This window comes from Diadema setosum, chromosome 22 (assembly GCF_964275005.1).
Source record: "Diadema setosum chromosome 22, eeDiaSeto1, whole genome shotgun sequence".
NCBI lineage: Eukaryota > Metazoa > Echinodermata > Echinoidea > Diadematoida > Diadematidae > Diadema > Diadema setosum.
In genome coordinates this window covers 10,862,266-10,880,280 of record NC_092706.1, presented here as the reverse complement: position 1 = coordinate 10,880,280, position 18,015 = coordinate 10,862,266, and the positions used below count along the sequence as shown (strand labels likewise).

At 41.0% G+C, this 18,015-nt stretch overlaps 1 protein-coding gene across 1 annotated transcript in view; it reads right to left on the bottom strand.

Annotated features, from left to right (window-relative positions):
• Window positions 1-2,606: 2,606 nt before the first annotated feature.
• LOC140245362 (disco-interacting protein 2 homolog C-like) overlaps window positions 2,607-18,015 on the bottom strand; it is a 180,750-nt gene continuing 165,341 nt past the window's right edge. The window contains exons 25-38 of the mRNA XM_072324940.1: window positions 16,413-16,566; window positions 15,380-15,460; window positions 14,053-14,218; window positions 13,117-13,256; window positions 12,242-12,403; window positions 11,107-11,237; window positions 10,468-10,559; window positions 9,487-9,563; window positions 8,178-8,348; window positions 5,685-5,804; window positions 5,265-5,339; window positions 4,297-4,471; window positions 3,344-3,467; window positions 2,607-2,859 (exon numbers count right to left, since the gene is read on the bottom strand). Of these exons, the coding sequence (XP_072181041.1) occupies window positions 2,607-2,859; window positions 3,344-3,467; window positions 4,297-4,471; window positions 5,265-5,339; window positions 5,685-5,804; window positions 8,178-8,348; window positions 9,487-9,563; window positions 10,468-10,559; window positions 11,107-11,237; window positions 12,242-12,403; window positions 13,117-13,256; window positions 14,053-14,218; window positions 15,380-15,460; window positions 16,413-16,566 (1,921 nt within the window). The remainder of the gene's footprint in view (window positions 2,860-3,343; window positions 3,468-4,296; window positions 4,472-5,264; window positions 5,340-5,684; window positions 5,805-8,177; window positions 8,349-9,486; window positions 9,564-10,467; window positions 10,560-11,106; window positions 11,238-12,241; window positions 12,404-13,116; window positions 13,257-14,052; window positions 14,219-15,379; window positions 15,461-16,412; window positions 16,567-18,015) is intronic.

The window sequence follows — 18,015 nt, the reverse complement described above, 5'->3', positions numbered from 1 at the left end:
ATAAGAAAGAATTCCTTAGCAATATATATATATACATATACACTGTATATCATAATATAAACAAACTATACATCATAGTTTACAATTACAAGGAATATGTTTAGTTCTGATCACTTTCATTCTGATTTGAATAAAAGAATGGTACATGATTTAATATCATTCTCACAAATTCATTCAGACTTATCACAAAATATGCTTCATTCATACTTCTCCACAGCATCCGCCACTTTAACATTATTCTGTGGCATTTCACTTCAACGTGGTTGCTACGGCAACTACTCTGTGCGAGATGCTGCATTAGATACAGCTTCATCCAAGCCGAGAATAGACACCACATTACAAAACTGATGCGTGCGATACAACCTCCAAACCACACAGAATTGCTGCTTTCTTATAAGAGATGTTACATAATGTACATTTGCAGTATTACACAAAACAATGAGATAGGAAGGAATCGCTTAAAGTCTGTTCTATAATGTTGATCATACAGCAAACAATATAAAAGCTGTCTATCCTTTGTAGTGGTACATCTACTCACATAAACGAGGGTACACTACAAATTAACGAGTGTAAGCGAAAATTATCATTGATCTTCATCATAGTTGTTGCTATGACAACGACAAAGATAACAATGATGACAAAGATGATGATGACGATGATGTAACTGAAGTATGCTCACTGATTGATTTTTTTAAAAAGAATGGTCTTCTGATGAAATTTCTTTTTTTCTTCTAAAACTTTACTTTCAAATAAATGCTAAATGATGACTATCACGCATTGCCTATGAATGTAGCGGACAATTTTTTCCAGCTTTTTCAGAGGGATTCTCCTAAAATTGTTCTTGTGGAGTATAGTGGCAAATACTTTATGAAGCTCAGACTGCATGCGTGGTAAAAAAAAAATAAATAAAAAAATCATGCCTGGGAGAAATTGGAACATCATCAACCCAATATTAAGAGCAAAGGGGCCAACTCAAAGATAAAGAGGGGCCGCAATGGGATGAAATGCCACATAAATAGAGGAATGTAACAGGGATGAAAGATGCCCAGGTGGAAAGCGAAGATGGGAGCAGGAGAGTGGAAGGATGGGGTGGGGGGTGAAAGGGGAAAGGGTTAATCAGAAAAGGGACAGGGGTGCAGCAGGAGGGGCAGGGGTGGAGAATGCAGGGGCAAAAAAAAATTGGGGGTTGTTAGAAAATTGAGATTGCTGACAGAAAGTTTCCACACAGGGGGCACACCATAAAACAACAGAAATTTGTGCTCATTATACAAAATCTGATGCCATATAAATTTATTATGGCATCACGATCATTTGATTCAGGTATCAATCACTGCATCCCAATGTTTCGAAACTCGTATGCATTTTAGATATGTAATACAAAACACACAGGAAATACCGCCACGCAACAGAGTATTTGTGACTTGCAAACTTACTGATAAACCAGTTCTTAATGCCCCGGGGTGAATATATTTGCAAATCAAACACCTCCCACAATTTCTTGCTCATTTCCATTTCATATAATTACTGTGATTGTCACCTCTAATTCAACAATCGTCATACACTACACTGTATATAAATTTCAGTCCATTTCATTCTAGTTCATTTTGAATCAAGACTGTGATTCATCCCTATGGAATCAGGAGAATTTGTTTGTTCGTAACAACTGTCTTCTTCTTTCACAAGCACATTGCGAATTGTAAAGTGTTTGCGTATGTGTTAATAATATTTCACATTGCATTCACCGGGAAAAAAAAAAGACGTTGCATGCAAGTCTCATGCAACTCCTGTGTTCTGACTTTGCATTGCTATCCAGCTACACCAGGTAGATGGCAGGTGGACTGCCTTATTGTAGCATCTCTCTGCCACAAGCCACTATGCAAGCAGTGTTGTGGGTGTGCATCAACATCCCGGCAATGTTAATACCAGTTGGTGTGGAAAACGGTAATTGATTGATGACCTTAAATCCTACTGATGTCTTGCTTTCTCTGCACAGATAGACAATAGGACACACATAGCTCTTCCACATGATATGCTAAACACAGGTTCATGCATTTGCGCAATAATAATTGCCTGTGTGGTAGCCGCAGAAAACTTGCTCCTTTTCAAACTCGCACAAATCCACAGTATAAGACAAAATTTCTATTAACACTTGCTGCCTCGCATTCAAAACTTGCATTCTGCAACAACCACAGGTCAGTCAGCAATTTGTTGTCTGGACTTCAAGCAAATTTGGCTGTTCATACAATAAGATTGTTTGCCACACTAGTGTCTGTTCATAAGAACACGGGTTGCTGGTGTTGCTGCAACATGCCACAGGCACCCTAAAATACATGTGCACACGCTGAGTGGCTGAAGGTAATGCACAACTTCTGTGCCTGCAACATGTTGCCAGCAACACCACAACGGCGGCAACATGTTGCCAGCGAAGCAAACACACCTACGTGCCTGTAACATGTCGCAGGGAACACAATCATGTACACCAAAGCCTATCAACGAAGCGCTTCTTCTGACCTCAAATCGAAACTGCGTAAGCAACTCCCACCTCGCCACCATCCACTTGCTGCCACAACGTTGCAGGCAGGGGCTACACGGGAGGTGTTCGCCCTCTACATGTTGTAGGCAACGTAGATGGGGTCCAGTTGGTCGGCCAGGAAGCCGTCGCGGAGGTGCATGCGCTGCTTCTCCCCCCGGGAGTTGATGGGGATGACCGCCGGGTCGACCATGACGACTACACCGACGATGAGGTAGTGTTCCTCCAGCACGGCGTTGGTCACCAGCGGCACCAGGTCCAAGGCCTCGCTCTCCTTGCCGTCGAGTTCAACAACAACCACCAGTAGATTGGTCCATGTAAAGACAGCACTGTGACATGACGTGAGACAAATAGACCGATGCATTAATACTCCCTCTGTGGTTCACACACAACTTGCTTTTCTAAATCTATTGGAAATTGTAATCAATTTGAGTTGGTGACTAATAACTTCCATTATCAGTTACTGCTTACTTAATTCAGTCTGAGTCATTTACATTGCAACCATTGAATTGTTGTCAATAGCAAACACTTTCACAAAACCATACCTACTGTGACTGTAATACTTTTTCAATTCAAATTTAATTCAATTCAGAAGAATTCACTTTAAAAGAATACCTTTTATCAGTTCATATAAAGCATTCATGAAACCCTACAACCAAAAGTCTCCCTATTTCCTGAGAAGTGATGATTTTGGAATCAATATACTTTTAGTTTTCTTGATTCCATGCCACTGGACACCACTAAAACATGCTTGCTTGAATAGCCCCAAACCCTCTAGCTGTAAGGTCCATGATGAAACAATTTTGAGCTCACCATTCGCAGACGTTCTTGTGACACCGAAGGACAGTGTTCTCAATGTCGATGGGGTGGTAGCGCATCCCCCTCATCATGAGAGTCTCGTCCAGGGAGCCGACGACAAAGAGGGCATCATGGCGATCTACCGGAACACAAAGACATAAAATAATTTCCCTTGCACAGAGACTATTTGAAAGTATTTTCTAATCTACACTATAAATGCATCAATAACCCCAACAAAAAACATAAAAAACAGTGCAGAAATACCGAAATACAGAAAAGAGAAAAACCAAAAAAAGAAAAAAGATGGTTCGGTGGTACATTAATTGTAAAATATCAAATACATTGATGAGAAAAATTACAGCCCCCCCCCCCCAAAAAAAAAAAAAAAAAAAAATCAAGAACATTCATAATGCTGACATTTGAGCATGAGTACATCCAACATCATCTTTATCACTCACCACTGTCTCTTACAAAGATTTTGTTGAAAGACATTCACTTCAAATGAATACAACTAAGCAAGATGGGAGAGACAGCTTTCACTTTTCTTGCACATTTGTAAATTGTTATCAGAGATGAGGTGATAATTTCAGTGTTATCCTCAGAAAAATATGGACAAGAAAATCTTACTTGTCTATGATTATCATTTTCATTAATTAAAACCTCTTCAAGTATATGTGGTAAAGTTGAGAAAGTGCTTCAAGATGACAAAATATGCCTACAGTGGTATTTACACATAGGAAATCAAATATTTTCACAGAGGATCAAGTACGAAGCTATTCAATTGATGTGTTTCTATTTTAGTACTTGGAACCCGGTGTGTATGGATTATTTGTGACAATGCTTGCTTTGCAAGCCTTGGGCAAGCTATCTAACTGTCTGGTCAAACTATGGTCAAAAGGTTTGCATGATATCGATGTTAGTAAAGTGGTCTATGATGAAAAAACTATTCAGGACAGGGAGTTCTTTACCTCCATCGGCCTGCGTCAGGTCCGTCCGCTTCAAGAAGCCGAGGTAACCAGTGCGGGCGAATGTCGCCCTCGTTTCCCCGGTGGAGAGCTGGGCACTGAAGTGGTCGTTGTGTAGTGAATCGTCGCCGTATATCGTGAAGTAGCCGCAGGAATTGTGGGGGGAGCTCACCCAGATCTGCGGAGGTGATGAAAAATGAACCCAAATGTAAAATGGGATGATTACTGGCAATGTCTTGCCTTCATACAAGTCACAACATTTTGGAGACAATGTTGCAACTACACAGACTTGTAATCACTGGTAAAACAACTTCCTGTGCTCTTCCAATAATGATACTGCATTCCACTACATCGTTCACACATATTACTGCAAACTACATCTAACCCCAACATAATCACAGTACAAAACCACTACTTTCAGAGCCTCTCACAACTACTTACATGTACATACCACACCCACTACCAACTCTTACCCCCAGTACCACACTTGCTCCTGCAGTAACTTCCATCATTATTACTTCCACGACAACTACCATCACTTTCACCATACCACAGTATCAACTCAGTCCTCACTCTCTTGAACACTCTACCACCACGTAGTATATGTCCAACACCAACTGCTAAAACTATTACCACTACAACACCTACTACCATCGCTATAGCCCCAAGAAATAATTACCACCACTTTACCACCAACATCAACTATTGCATACACCAAATATTTAGCTCGTCTAAACTTTCGCGAATCTGGACTACCCGACAATTTCGTGAGTGGATAAATTCACAGTCGTGGAGTACAGTACAGAATGGAGAAATGCATGTGTGCACATCACATTCATGTCGGGACCTCAGGCAATACATTGTATCTTCATGTGTCTTTTAATTCGTGAATAGCACCTGACTCGCAATCTTCGCGAAAATAAAAGCCTTGCGAAATATTTGGCGTATACAGTACTCCTCTCCGTCCTCACCTCTCCAAGATGCGAGTCGGCACACTGTCCCATGGTCTCTGGATGAGCAATGACCACTTTGACACCAGGCAAGATCTGTAGAAACAAGGAAGGGGAATTTCTCAAATGTTTACATCACACATGCGTCTTATGCTGTCAATGTTAAACCTTTATTTGTAACTGACTGACAGACTGCCCTTTGTCGACGTAAATACACACTGATTTATATTCATTGTGTTTTATTAATAGCTATGATAAAAAATATCACGGGCATGCATACTCCGGTGGGATGTACATGTTGTATGCCCACAATCTTTAATCAGCTTTGTATGTTGCCCATTTTCTCTCCTTATTCTGGAGCAGTCCCATCCCTTCACATCCGTGTAAGTTCTGACATCGTTTTGGACAATGAGCACTATGGTGACCGATGGTGCCACTGACCTTTCCCGACTCCATGACACACAGACTGTGAGGGCTCCCTTTCTCTACGATGGTCACTCTGTCGTTCCTCAGCGCCCTCGTGTCGACATAGACAGTCGTTGGATCGGGACTGGATGCACCCTGGAAATGACAAATGCGAAAAATATAAATATACAGTAATTGTCCCCCATGTCAACATCACGTACGTCGACAAAAACTTGCATACATGTATGTCGACACAACAAGAAACTCCAGATTTTTGCTCATGCTATTTCTCACAACATTCCTTGTGTCAGTCGATATTTACATCAACAGCAAATCACCAACAGTTTGTATGTCCACACATCTTAGTAAAAGCTGGGGAAATACTGTGTCAATACAGTCACATACGTACAATAGACACTAATATCGAAAAACGCAAATGCTTGATCATTGCAATGTGGTTCAACTCCCTGCGATGTCGACTAATGCCCGCAAATCAACACGTTGCATGCAGATACATTGTAAGGTATGTCTGTGATTGTGTTAAATGCATGTGTGTGTGTGTGTGTGTGTTTGTGACTGTGTGTCTGTCTATCTGTCTGTCTCATGCTGCCTGATCTGTGCTACCTGGCCAGCTGTCACCGAGTCTTCCAAAGTTTGCGGCCAAACTGGATATTCCTGAAATCTACAAGTGTATTTTTTTTTTATTTTATTGTAACATTGTGCAATTCAGTCACCGACTGCAATGCTATTGAAATAAAACCATTATTGAATTGAATTGAATTGAAATTTTATTTTCTTCACCTCTTTCCAGACCAGAAACGGAGACAACGATGGTTTACAACCAGTGACAGCTGACCAAAAATATCTATGGTTGATGTGATTCCACTGGGAGTTCAGTTTGAGATTTCCTTCTTTGATTCACTTCAGAGCTTTCATTTTGATGTCAGTTTAGGTACCAGATTGATTCAAATGCATGCAGCTTTTGTCGCAGAATGCGTGTTAATATCAGCGGCCGACGATGCATGCATTATAATCTCAATGCATTTTTGACGGATCCGTTGCCATATCAAGATTTCTTCAGATTATTTCATTTGATTTCAATGTCTCTGCAATATCTTCTCAATGTTGGTTCGCTGAGGAGAATCTAAATGGAGATGCAGTGGGAAATTTGAAATTTCTAACGAGAGTAATAGATGTCAACAATTTCTTGACGTTCTTGACGTTGTTGATTTGTTTCCCCTAATCGCACAGGCAACGCAACATAGTCATATTGATGTCATTTCACGTTGTAAAGTGGACTCCCATTATAACCAAGTCCTTAGGACCGGCAGTTTTCTTTCGTCATATCAAAATTTCATTATAACCAAACAAATAAACTATAAAAAATCCCCCCAAAAACATAGGGTGGATAATGCTGAGGCCCGAATTTTTACTTTGTTGTAACTGAATACACTGTATTCAAGTTGTGTACTCCCCGAATAATGTACACTTGTTTCTCAAGTATTCACATTGAAATGGAAACGCATCGGTTCAACGCATTGGTGCGAGCAAGACGTTAAGAAAGGGTTTCAACGCAGCTGATCATACCTCTCAGTCCGTCAATACCCTAATTTAATTACGAGACTTGCGGCTGAACTTGCCTGTGTGCTTATTCCAAAGGTCTAAGTCGTAAGAGTAAAGGGAAGAAAGGTCAAAGATCATTAAAACTCCGAGGGCGCACATCATCAGCGATCGATGTCTTAGCATCCAATAATCATGCTTGCATTCATCAATAACTTGAGGTCTCTGAAATTTCCGCTAACTCTGTGTATGCATTGAAACTGTGTGCAAGGCGCATGCGATGTGTGCAAGGCGCATGCGATGTATGGAAGTCGATTTCTCTGCTCCTGTGTATGTTGACTCAGGTGAGGTGAATGTATCAAGTTGTGAATGTGTATCCATGTTTCTTTTGATATCTGTTGTTACTGATATTCATACTGGCATCATTTGTTGTTTTTTTCCACATCAGAAATCAAAGCAGTCATGCAACAGACGAACCACATATATCTACTCAATGTCAACTCAGACAATTGCATGCAAACTATTCTATCTCAGCAAATCTAATACCAGTTAATATACTTTTTCACGTCTGAAAACATCAGAGTAACTCTCACTTCAGATGATAAGGATTAAAGAATGAAATGTTGAGATAAATGCACATGCCTGTGATCCTAAGTGTGAATATTTTGACAGTAAACACATAAAGGACAAAAGCACAATAAAACATAAGGTTACTTAACACATGCTGTACAAAACACACTGACAGACGATTTGACAACACAAACTACCATGGTGTATAATTTGATTCTTTATCTAGAAGCAATGAATGAAAGTTACGATGTTATGTTTTGATGCATTTTACTAATACACACAGACGAAGATCTCCATTTCAAGGGTGGCATTTCTTACAGATTAGATTTTTTCTTTTTCTAACATCACGTTGAAAACAAAAATAATCGGACATGCGGCATTGATGGATGATTGTGTTACCTGCAGCGCGATGGCCATATTGACGCGGCAACCGAACGACGTGCTGACGGCCCGCGGCGAGAGCCCCAGGCTGGAGAAGAGTTTGGAGAATGAGTTGGAGAGCGCCACCCTGGGTCTCTCCTCAGCGACGATGACGCAGTAGCGGACGGCCGACAGTGAGATGCCTCTCGCCTGTGAACAACAACAACAAGCAGAAAATCATCATATGACTCTGCAACATCCGCTCCTGAACTTCACAAAGGTATTGACTCCATAACAACAAACAATTACCCCCTCACACTACTGTACGAGCTGAAATTTTCGCGGTGGTTTTATTTTCGCGAATTTCGCGAATCGCCTTTGAACCAAGAAAATAACAACACGCGAAAATAACAACGTGCGAATAGATAAGTACAGTTAGACCTCGCAACCGCGAAATTAACAACACGTGAAAATGTCCTCCTAGTAGCAATTCGCGAAAATATTTGTACGCGAAAATTTCACCTCGTACAGTATTTCTTCATCACAACTCTTCTGCCACCGGCGTATCATTTATCATAGTGGGATTCAAGACAAAACATGACAAAAATTAAAAGTATGTCATCTTTGCAGCAGCATAAAAAACGGCCACTTTCAAAAATCTTGCAAGTTTGAGAATTGTATTTCACACTGAAAATTCTCCGAAATGACAGATTAGTATAGAAGCCAGAAGATAGTTTCTTTCCTAGAAACAACCCCTCAAAAGTACTACTGAAAACTTGATATTAACCCGTTGAGGACGAGTCCCGACTATACTCGGGCAAGTGTCTATGGGAAATGCGTGTTGTAGCAAAATCAGCCCGTCCTCAACAGGTTAATGGATTTAGATCTTGTAACATACATGTATCAACAGAAACTTATTGGCTACACTCTAAATCACACAAGCTTTTTGATCTCCCTTCAAAAATAGGTTTGGCCGACAGTAAGCACTCACATCAGTTCAAAAGCCTTTCACTGCTGTTCATATCACAACAAAATTCATATATGTACATTGTATAAAAAAAACAAACAAAAAAACAAAAACAGATCGACTCAATGCAAATTGCACAGGAGAGCAAGTAAATGTTTCAAATTGGGAATTTTGCTTCAACAGGACTGTGACTGCCTAGATTGTGGACAGAGCATCTATGATGCAAAGACAGACAGACACATAACCCCTCCCCACCCACCCCCACCCCCCGCAAATTCTGTGCACCACAATCAACAATAGGACAAAGCATCTGTACTACCAGAGTTTAACAACAGAAAAGTAACTTAAATGTACAACAACAGGGAGATATTGGTCGATTACCTTCAGTGTTCCGATGCTCTGACCTAGTCCCTTGGTGCACACTTCCATCACCGAGTAGGAGCAGAAGGTGTCTCGTACTGCCAGAAAGGAACAAGAGAAACAAATGTCATTCACGCAGTCCCACACATTATGCTTCATGTAAGCCAATACGTCAGAATATTTTCAAGCATCAATACGATCTAGTCTCATATATTGCATCGTAAATGAGTAAAGTGAGAGAAAAAAAGAAGAGAGATATAGAGTATGAGACAGACAAATAGACACATACAGACAGATAGACAGATAGATAGGCAATTAGATAGAGAGATAGGTAGATAGATAGATAGATAGGTAGATAGATAGAGATAGGTAGATACATTGTGTAGATAGTAGATAGATAGGTAGATAAACAGATACAAATTTGTAGGTACATTGTAGGTAGGTAGGTAGATAGATACTGTACGAGCTGAAATTTTTGCGGTGGTTTTATTTTCGCGAATTTCGCGAATCGCCTTTGAATCGAGAAAATAACAACACGCGAAAATAACAACGCGCAAATAAGTAAGTTCAGTTAGACCCTCGCAACCGTGAAATTAACAACATGCGAAAATGTCCCCGAAGGACCAATTCGCGAAAATATCTGTACGCGAAAATTTCAGCTCGTACAGTAGACAGATAGGTAGATAGATAGATAGATAGATAGATAGATGGACAGATAGATAGATAGATAGAAACCTGGATTGATTCATAGATAGATACATACACAGACACATATTTGAAGAGACACAGAGAGTACTGCACTTGTGTCACTGTAAGAGAGACTTCTTTGTTGGCACAGTGAAGCGGAAAGGACGGACAGATATCAAAATGGGTTCAACATTCCTCCACTGGAAGAGAAAAAAAGTTAGCAAAAGAGAAGGTACTATTTGCCAAACACTCATCACTGAAAGCCTGTGTGTTTTAAAAACTGTGTGATGATGAAAGGGCAAACAATCCAATTACCTTTGTGCTGACTGAGAGCCGTTAGCCAGAGGGCAGGGTTTGTCTCAATCTCTGTTGGCGGGATGAGGATGGACTGGTGCCCAGAGTACACACTGGAGTCAAAGCAAACAAGAAAAATGTTACATAAGGACTTATCTTTTGCATGAAGTGCAGGCACTGTGATATGTTATAGTATTTAAATGCCCGGTAACGATGGTAATGATAACAATGATGATAACTCTACAAATGCACAATGATGATAACTCTACAAATGCAAAACTTGAACGGCTTGACTTGCAGCCCTGTGTAACTGAAAATCTTGAGATATATTTCAATAATAAACTCCTCTCTATGCAACCAATAAGTCTTCAGATCCAAGCATAAGGTGTATAATGAAACACTATTATTTACACAGACACAACACATACAGTCAACGTGAGTACAATACATGTACTGTAAGAGCTGATACTTTCATGAGGGTTTAATTCTAGCGAATTTCATGAATCACTGTTGGGCCGCAAATTCAACAACACCTGAAAATATTGCCACCAGATCTTGTTCATGGATGTAACAATGTGCAGAGATCTATCTTGGTATCTCCTGCTTTGAGTCTTGAGCCTAATCCCCTATCTCACAGTGACTCCCCGCTAGCCAACTCACCTGCTGAGAACCCACAGGACGAATCCCAGGCCACAGTAGGGGTCCAGACACAGGCACACCACTCTGGATGGGTACAGCTCACAGGCGAACTTCTGGGCGCGGCACACGGCGCTGGCTGCAGCATGGGACATCTGGTGGAATCACACAAACATGAGACAAAACAAAAGGACAACGATGAGCAACAAGAACTGACATTGTCTGTGGAAACAGAATTTATCTCGATATGTTACTTGACTGTGGCATGTTTCGCAGATTGACTCTACTATTTATAATTACTGGTGTTCATTATCATTCCTATCATCATCGCCATCATACCCACACCACTTTCATCAGCATCACCATCTCTAAGACATTTCCCTCATTATTACAATCATCATCATTATCATTGTTGTCACTGTCAGCACCATTGCCATCACTGTTGCCCCTACTATTTCCCACATCATCACCATCATCATCATCATCATCACCATACCACATCAAGTCACCATGATCACCACTCATCATAATCACCGACACTACCACTTCCATGCCATTTCACTGTCACTGTTGTGGTATTTATCATCATCATCATCACCAGCATCAAAATCATCATTGCTATTATAGTCGTCGTCATCATCATCATCATCATCAATCCTTATAATCACTAACACTACCATAACACCTTCAAAACCATATTCACAGTCTCTGCTATGGTTTTCATCATCATCATCAACATTTTCATCGCAATCACCACCATCATCACCATCTCCATCATCATCATCATCATCATCATCATCATCATCATCATTCATTATCATAATCAACACTTCTACTTCCAAATCATCTTCACCATCACGGCTGTGGTCATCGTCATCAATATCATCATCACCATTTTCCTCTACAGGAGCATCAGCATCAGCATCATCTGTTACATAAGAGACATCACATCATTTGTAATCAAGTTGGGTGTCTGATAACGGATATCTTGACTAATCATCAACATTGATCCCAACACACTCATCGAGATCATCATTATACACACCAGTCACATAGTCTATCAAAACCTTCTTTCCATGACAATGTGCTACTCCCCCCCCCCCCCCCCTTCCACCACCACCCATCCAAACAGCAAAGAGAAACACAAACCAATACCAACCTTAACCCCGGCCAGCATGCCGGTGGTGGAGACGCTGAAGTCTAGGAAGCAGAGCATCTCGGCAGTAGGGGCTCGGTAGATCCCCGGAAGCTTCTTCTTTGGAAGGTCGTCGGTGTCGAGGAGAGGCGGCCACGTCTTGACGTCCACAGTACCCATGGCCTCCTGGATTTTGATGGGCGGTGGGAGCAAGATTGACAGGTGAAACTTACAAAGTGACTTCAACCTGTGAATTTTACACATGCTGTTGCACTCTTACGAGGATATTTATTCTTTAATCAATGCTCAGGTATCTAATTTTCGAAAAAAGGAAACTGTCATTTATGTGGTCATGAAATAACTTTGCTTCATAAGGCGTTGGAAGAATATTACACTTATTTGGAAATGGGTCTTGATTTTGGAGGACCATGATAATTACCTTAGAAATTCTAATGTGCTGTTCATTGAAATAAAAAAACAAACAAACATAAGAATGTGACAACTCCAATTTCAACAATTTCTGTTTATTTTTCTTCTCTCTCTACAATACATCACACCGTCCCTGCCTGTCCTGTCTGAAACACAAAAACACACACATACATACGCACAAACCCACAATTACACAAACAGACACTTTTACACACATACACACACAAAGGATGTTTTCAAAAGTGCTATGATGCTACTAGGGTACAATGTCTACGGTTCAGTTTAGACTAACACAGAACTTCATAACATTACAGCATGCTTTTCAAAAGACTGTTAGAATTACATGTACCATCTGAGAGTACACTGCAAATCACACAATCATCTGAGCTGAACTCCTTCCCACCCTCTCTCTCTCTCTCTAAATATCTATCTCTCATTTATGAACTCATCTCCTAGCTGTGAACTCTGACCTTTGACTTGAGGAGCTTGATGATGGTTGCCGTGGAGAGGACCACCACGGACTTACTGACCTCCACCACCATTCTGACCGTTGGCAGGGTGGTCACCAGACTCTGAGCATGGGGAGGACGTACCGTCACGGGAACAGCCCCTGTGGAAATACAGCACACAGAGTTGGCATATAGCATCTTGTGATCTAAATGTCACCATGTGACTATCTGTTCACTGCAAGATTAGAGTATGTTCTACCCTTCTCCGATTATACTGATTTTCGTGTTACAAAGGTGAATATCCCTGGTAAGGGAAATTAATTTTTTTTTTCTTTTTTTTATTGGTTGCACTTTGTTCTTGATGATTGCAAACAAAAATACCCGCACATTTTTTTATCATTGTAGGTTTGTCAATTCAATAACATACATGTAGTGCTGGAACATATTCAATATCATACACCTAAAAATCCCCCAACCCAACATAGATATGCAGGTGTGGGGCTATCACGAAATCTTTATTCTATCTAAGCAACAACAACAACAACAAAAACAACAACAACAACAACAACAACAACAACAACAACAACAACAACAACAACAACAACAACAACAACAACAACAACAACAACAACAACAACAACAACAACAACAACAACAACAACAACAACAACAACAACAACAACAACAACAACAACAACAACAACAACAACAACAACAACAACAACAACAACAACAAATGTATTGTTTATCATATTGTCCAGAAAACTGTGAGTAGTGCTTTTATTATGACTCGCATACTTTGGTTTTCTTTCATGTGATGATAGAAACGACACATGTTTTGACTGATATCTTACTTTCATGATTTACTGTGTGCTGATGGTTTCCCTAGCAACATTTTAAAAACACAGATTTCACTTTGAGGCATCACTACTCCAGATTCTCCAACTGAGAACTCACCAACATAGAGACAACCGTAGAACGCCACGATCAGGTCCAGGCCTGGTGGGTAGATGAGGGCCACGTGGTCACCCGAGTTGACCTTCCCCTTGTCCTGTAGTAGTACGGCCACCCGCTCCGCCCGCTTGTGCAGCTGGCTGCAGTTCAGGGTCACGCCCACTTGACCCTTGGGGGTCAGAGGTTACAGAGACATAGAGTAATGTTAGTATGCATTATTACTTTCTTTATCTCTTTAGGTCCTTCCCCCCAGGTTACGTACTAATAAACGTCAACATGCGGGGAACAAGAAAACATGAGACATCACACACGTAAGAATTGTCGAAGATGGAATTTCATGGAAGGCATGAGGGTAAGCCTTTAACACTGACAACCTCGTCCCTAGCCCACCAGCCAATTTTCTGCCATTTTGTCAAGCCCTCCTGTACAACAAAATCACAATGCCACTTACACCATATCTTCTGGCCAACATACGTTGACTGGAGATGAAACAATTTGTGATGTTTTAAATTGTTTGTGCCATCTTTTTCTTACGTGCACATTTTTCAGATAGTCCTCTATTGATTAGTCTTTGTTTTGCTTATCCGTATCTTCTCATTACACTCATGTTTGTAACACCATTATCAAAGTGCTCCATTTCTGCAACAATGTCTGAATTTCACCCTACGAAGGTGGGCCATGTTTTAAATCATTCCCTCACACACGCAACGGTGTCTATTACAAGACAGTGATCTTGAACGACAGCGGATGTCCTGTAGTAAATGCAATAAGCAAACCTAATTTTGACAGACCTTCTCATGGTAAGCACACAGAGGCAGGTGGTTAAGTCTCTGGCATCCCTACCCCCCCCCCCCCCCCATTTTCTGTCAAGATTATATCCTGGTCGTAAGTGGTGCATGAAAGGGACTATACATTACAGATATCCTCTAAATGAAGCAATTTCCGGCAATCATTTGTTCCTGTGTGAAACTCATTACTACTCTAATGATGCAAATTTCCTGCAATTACTTTCTTTATGCTCAACAGTCAAGCCTGGCTTCATTTTGGGATTGACACATGCTGCACAAGAAGTATGGTGATACAGAAATGTGGATACATGAAAGTAACTATCCTACGACCAACGTTCTGGAAAGCTGAGAGGCTAGAGCTGTCTAGTATGTGGAAATGCCAACACTTTGCGTGACACATATTATTCTGTGCAAACTACTCATAAAAGACAATCAGAATATCAACTTTGCCATAATTAATCCCTCTCCATTACCCCCACCCCCCATCCTGCCAGTCATCTTCTTCCACCAATAAAGAGAATTAACTTGGGGTGGATGCTTACTTTGTTGTTGAGCAGCGAGAAGAGGACGTGGTCTGGGGTGCTCTGAGCTCGCCACTGGAGGACTTCTGCCAGGAATTGGTTCTGGAGTTAGGAGGAGGAGGAGAGGAAGAGATGCGGGATGTGGATTAACCCTTGAAGGACCGGTCCAAGGTTATACTCATGATTGATGGAACAAGAGAGATATTCTTAATTTCACGGCATACTTCAAGTTACTGTGGAGTGAAAAGCTTTGAAGTTTTATTAGGACCAGCATAAGAGTTAAGATACTTCATGTCCTTCTACAACAATGTGATTTATTCATTGTACTTGTCCTAATTTTTGATGAGGAAATAAGCAAAGTATCTGGCAAGACTCGGTGGTTAAGCTGAATACCTAACTATCCTTGAAATCTTGGACTCCTCACAGAGAAAAGGTTTTCAAAAGAGGAGAAGCTCAGCAGCTCTCATGTACCTGATAGTCAGAAAGCCCTATCTCTATTTTTGATGATGCAGCCAATTTCACTGACTGCATCCAAGGAGTGTTTGATTTGAAGAGATTTCAGAAAATGGAATTCTCACCCTATTGCTAATTGGTGGAAAAAATGGCACCAACCTGAACTCATTACAAGACACACTAGCTGGTGATACAAAGGATTCCAGCAACATGATACGCTAAAAAATCTACATGCACCACTGGTACAAAGTAGGTCTAAAAACAAACACATGGTAACATCACAAGAGACTATCACCTCTTAATTTGTATGTGCTACTTGTAACAAGGCAAAGTTTGCCATCCATTCTGACATATTTTTCAATCATATTGATTTGATGTGAAGTTTTATGATCACAGAAAGACGATTTTGATTGGTTGTTATCTCCACATACAGTATACATGTACAATTCCTCATGACATATGTTCAATCATATTGATTGAATTTAAGGTTTCATGACCATGGAAAGACGATTCTAATTGGTTGTTGTCTGCGCAGACAAAGAATCGCAAACAGCTTGGCATCGGACCGGAATGACGCCGCGAGAAGCCTGACCACACCCACCTTTCTTGACGTGTCACCGTCGTCGTCCCACGTACCGATCTCCCTCCCTGACGCTCCCGCGATGCGGGACCCAGCAACAAGGTTACCCATCATGACGGAGGCGGGTCCCACATCCGTTGGCTTTATCCTTGGCTTTGGAAGATTCGTCACACAGCTGTGGAAAAAAAATGTACATTACTGAAATAAAGATTACCAATTCACTGAGAACTACACAAGAAATCAGAAATTGCAACTGATTGACAAACTGCCCTACATCGACGTAAATAAGCACTGAATTGATCAGTGTTTTAGTAGTAGCCATGATAAAAATAATCATGGGCGTACATACTCGAGCAGGATTCGAACCTACGACCTCCTGATCGCCGGACAGGCGTCATCTCCACTAGACCACCGAGCTTTCGCCCGACAGCAAGTGTTGGTTCTAATCCTTATAGCATGCAGCGGGTACAGCTTTGTTATTCAAATTTATGAAATACTTCCGTCGAGATGTTTTCATTGCAACTGATTGACAAATTGCCCTACATCGACGTAAATAAGCACTGAATTGATCAGTGTTTTAGTAGTAGCCATGATAAAAATAATCATGGGCGTACATACTCGAGCAGGATTCGAACCTACGACCTCCTGATCGCCGGACAGGCGTCATCTCCACTAGACCACCGAGCTTTCGCCCGACAGCAAGTGTTGGTTCTAATCCTTATAGCATGCAGCGGGTACAGCTTTGTTATTCAAATTTATGAAATTCTTCCGTCGAGATGTTTTCATTGCAACTGATTGACAAATTGCCCTACATCGACGTAAATAGAATAGAACCAACACTTGCTGTCGGGCGAAAGCTCGGTGGTCTAGTGGAGATGACGCCTGTCCGGCGATCAGGAGGTCGTAGGTTCGAATCCTGCTCGAGTATGTACGCCCATGATTATTTTTATCATGGCTACTACTAAAACACTGATCAATTCAGTGCTTATTTACGTCGATGTAGGGCAATTTGTCAATCAGTTGCAATGAAAACATCTCGACGGAAGAATTTCATAAATTTGAATAACAAAGCTGTACCCGCTGCATGCTATAAGGATTAGAACCAACACTTGTTGTCGGGCGAAAGCTCGGTGGTCTAGTGGAGATGACGCCTGTCCGGCGATCAGGAGGTCGTAGGTTCGAATCCTGCTCGAGTATGTACGCCCATGATTATTTTTATCATGGCTACTACTAAAACACTGATCAATTCAGTGCTTATTTACGTCGATGTAGGGCAATTTGTCAATCAGTTGCAATGAAAACATCTCGACGGAAGAATTTCATAAATTTGAATAACAAAGCTGTACCCGCTGCATGCTATAAGGATTAGAACCAACACTTGCTGTCGGGCGAAAGCTCGGTGGTCTAGTGGAGATGACGCCTGTCCGGCGATCAGGAGGTCGTAGGTTCGAATCCTGCTCGAGTATGTACGCCCATGATTATTTTTATCATAGCTACTACTAAAACACTGATCAATTCAGTGCTTATTTACGTCGATGTAGGGCAATTTGTCAATCAGTTGCAATGAAAACATCTCGACGGAAGAATTTCATAAATTTGAAAAATCAGAAATTGTCTATTGATA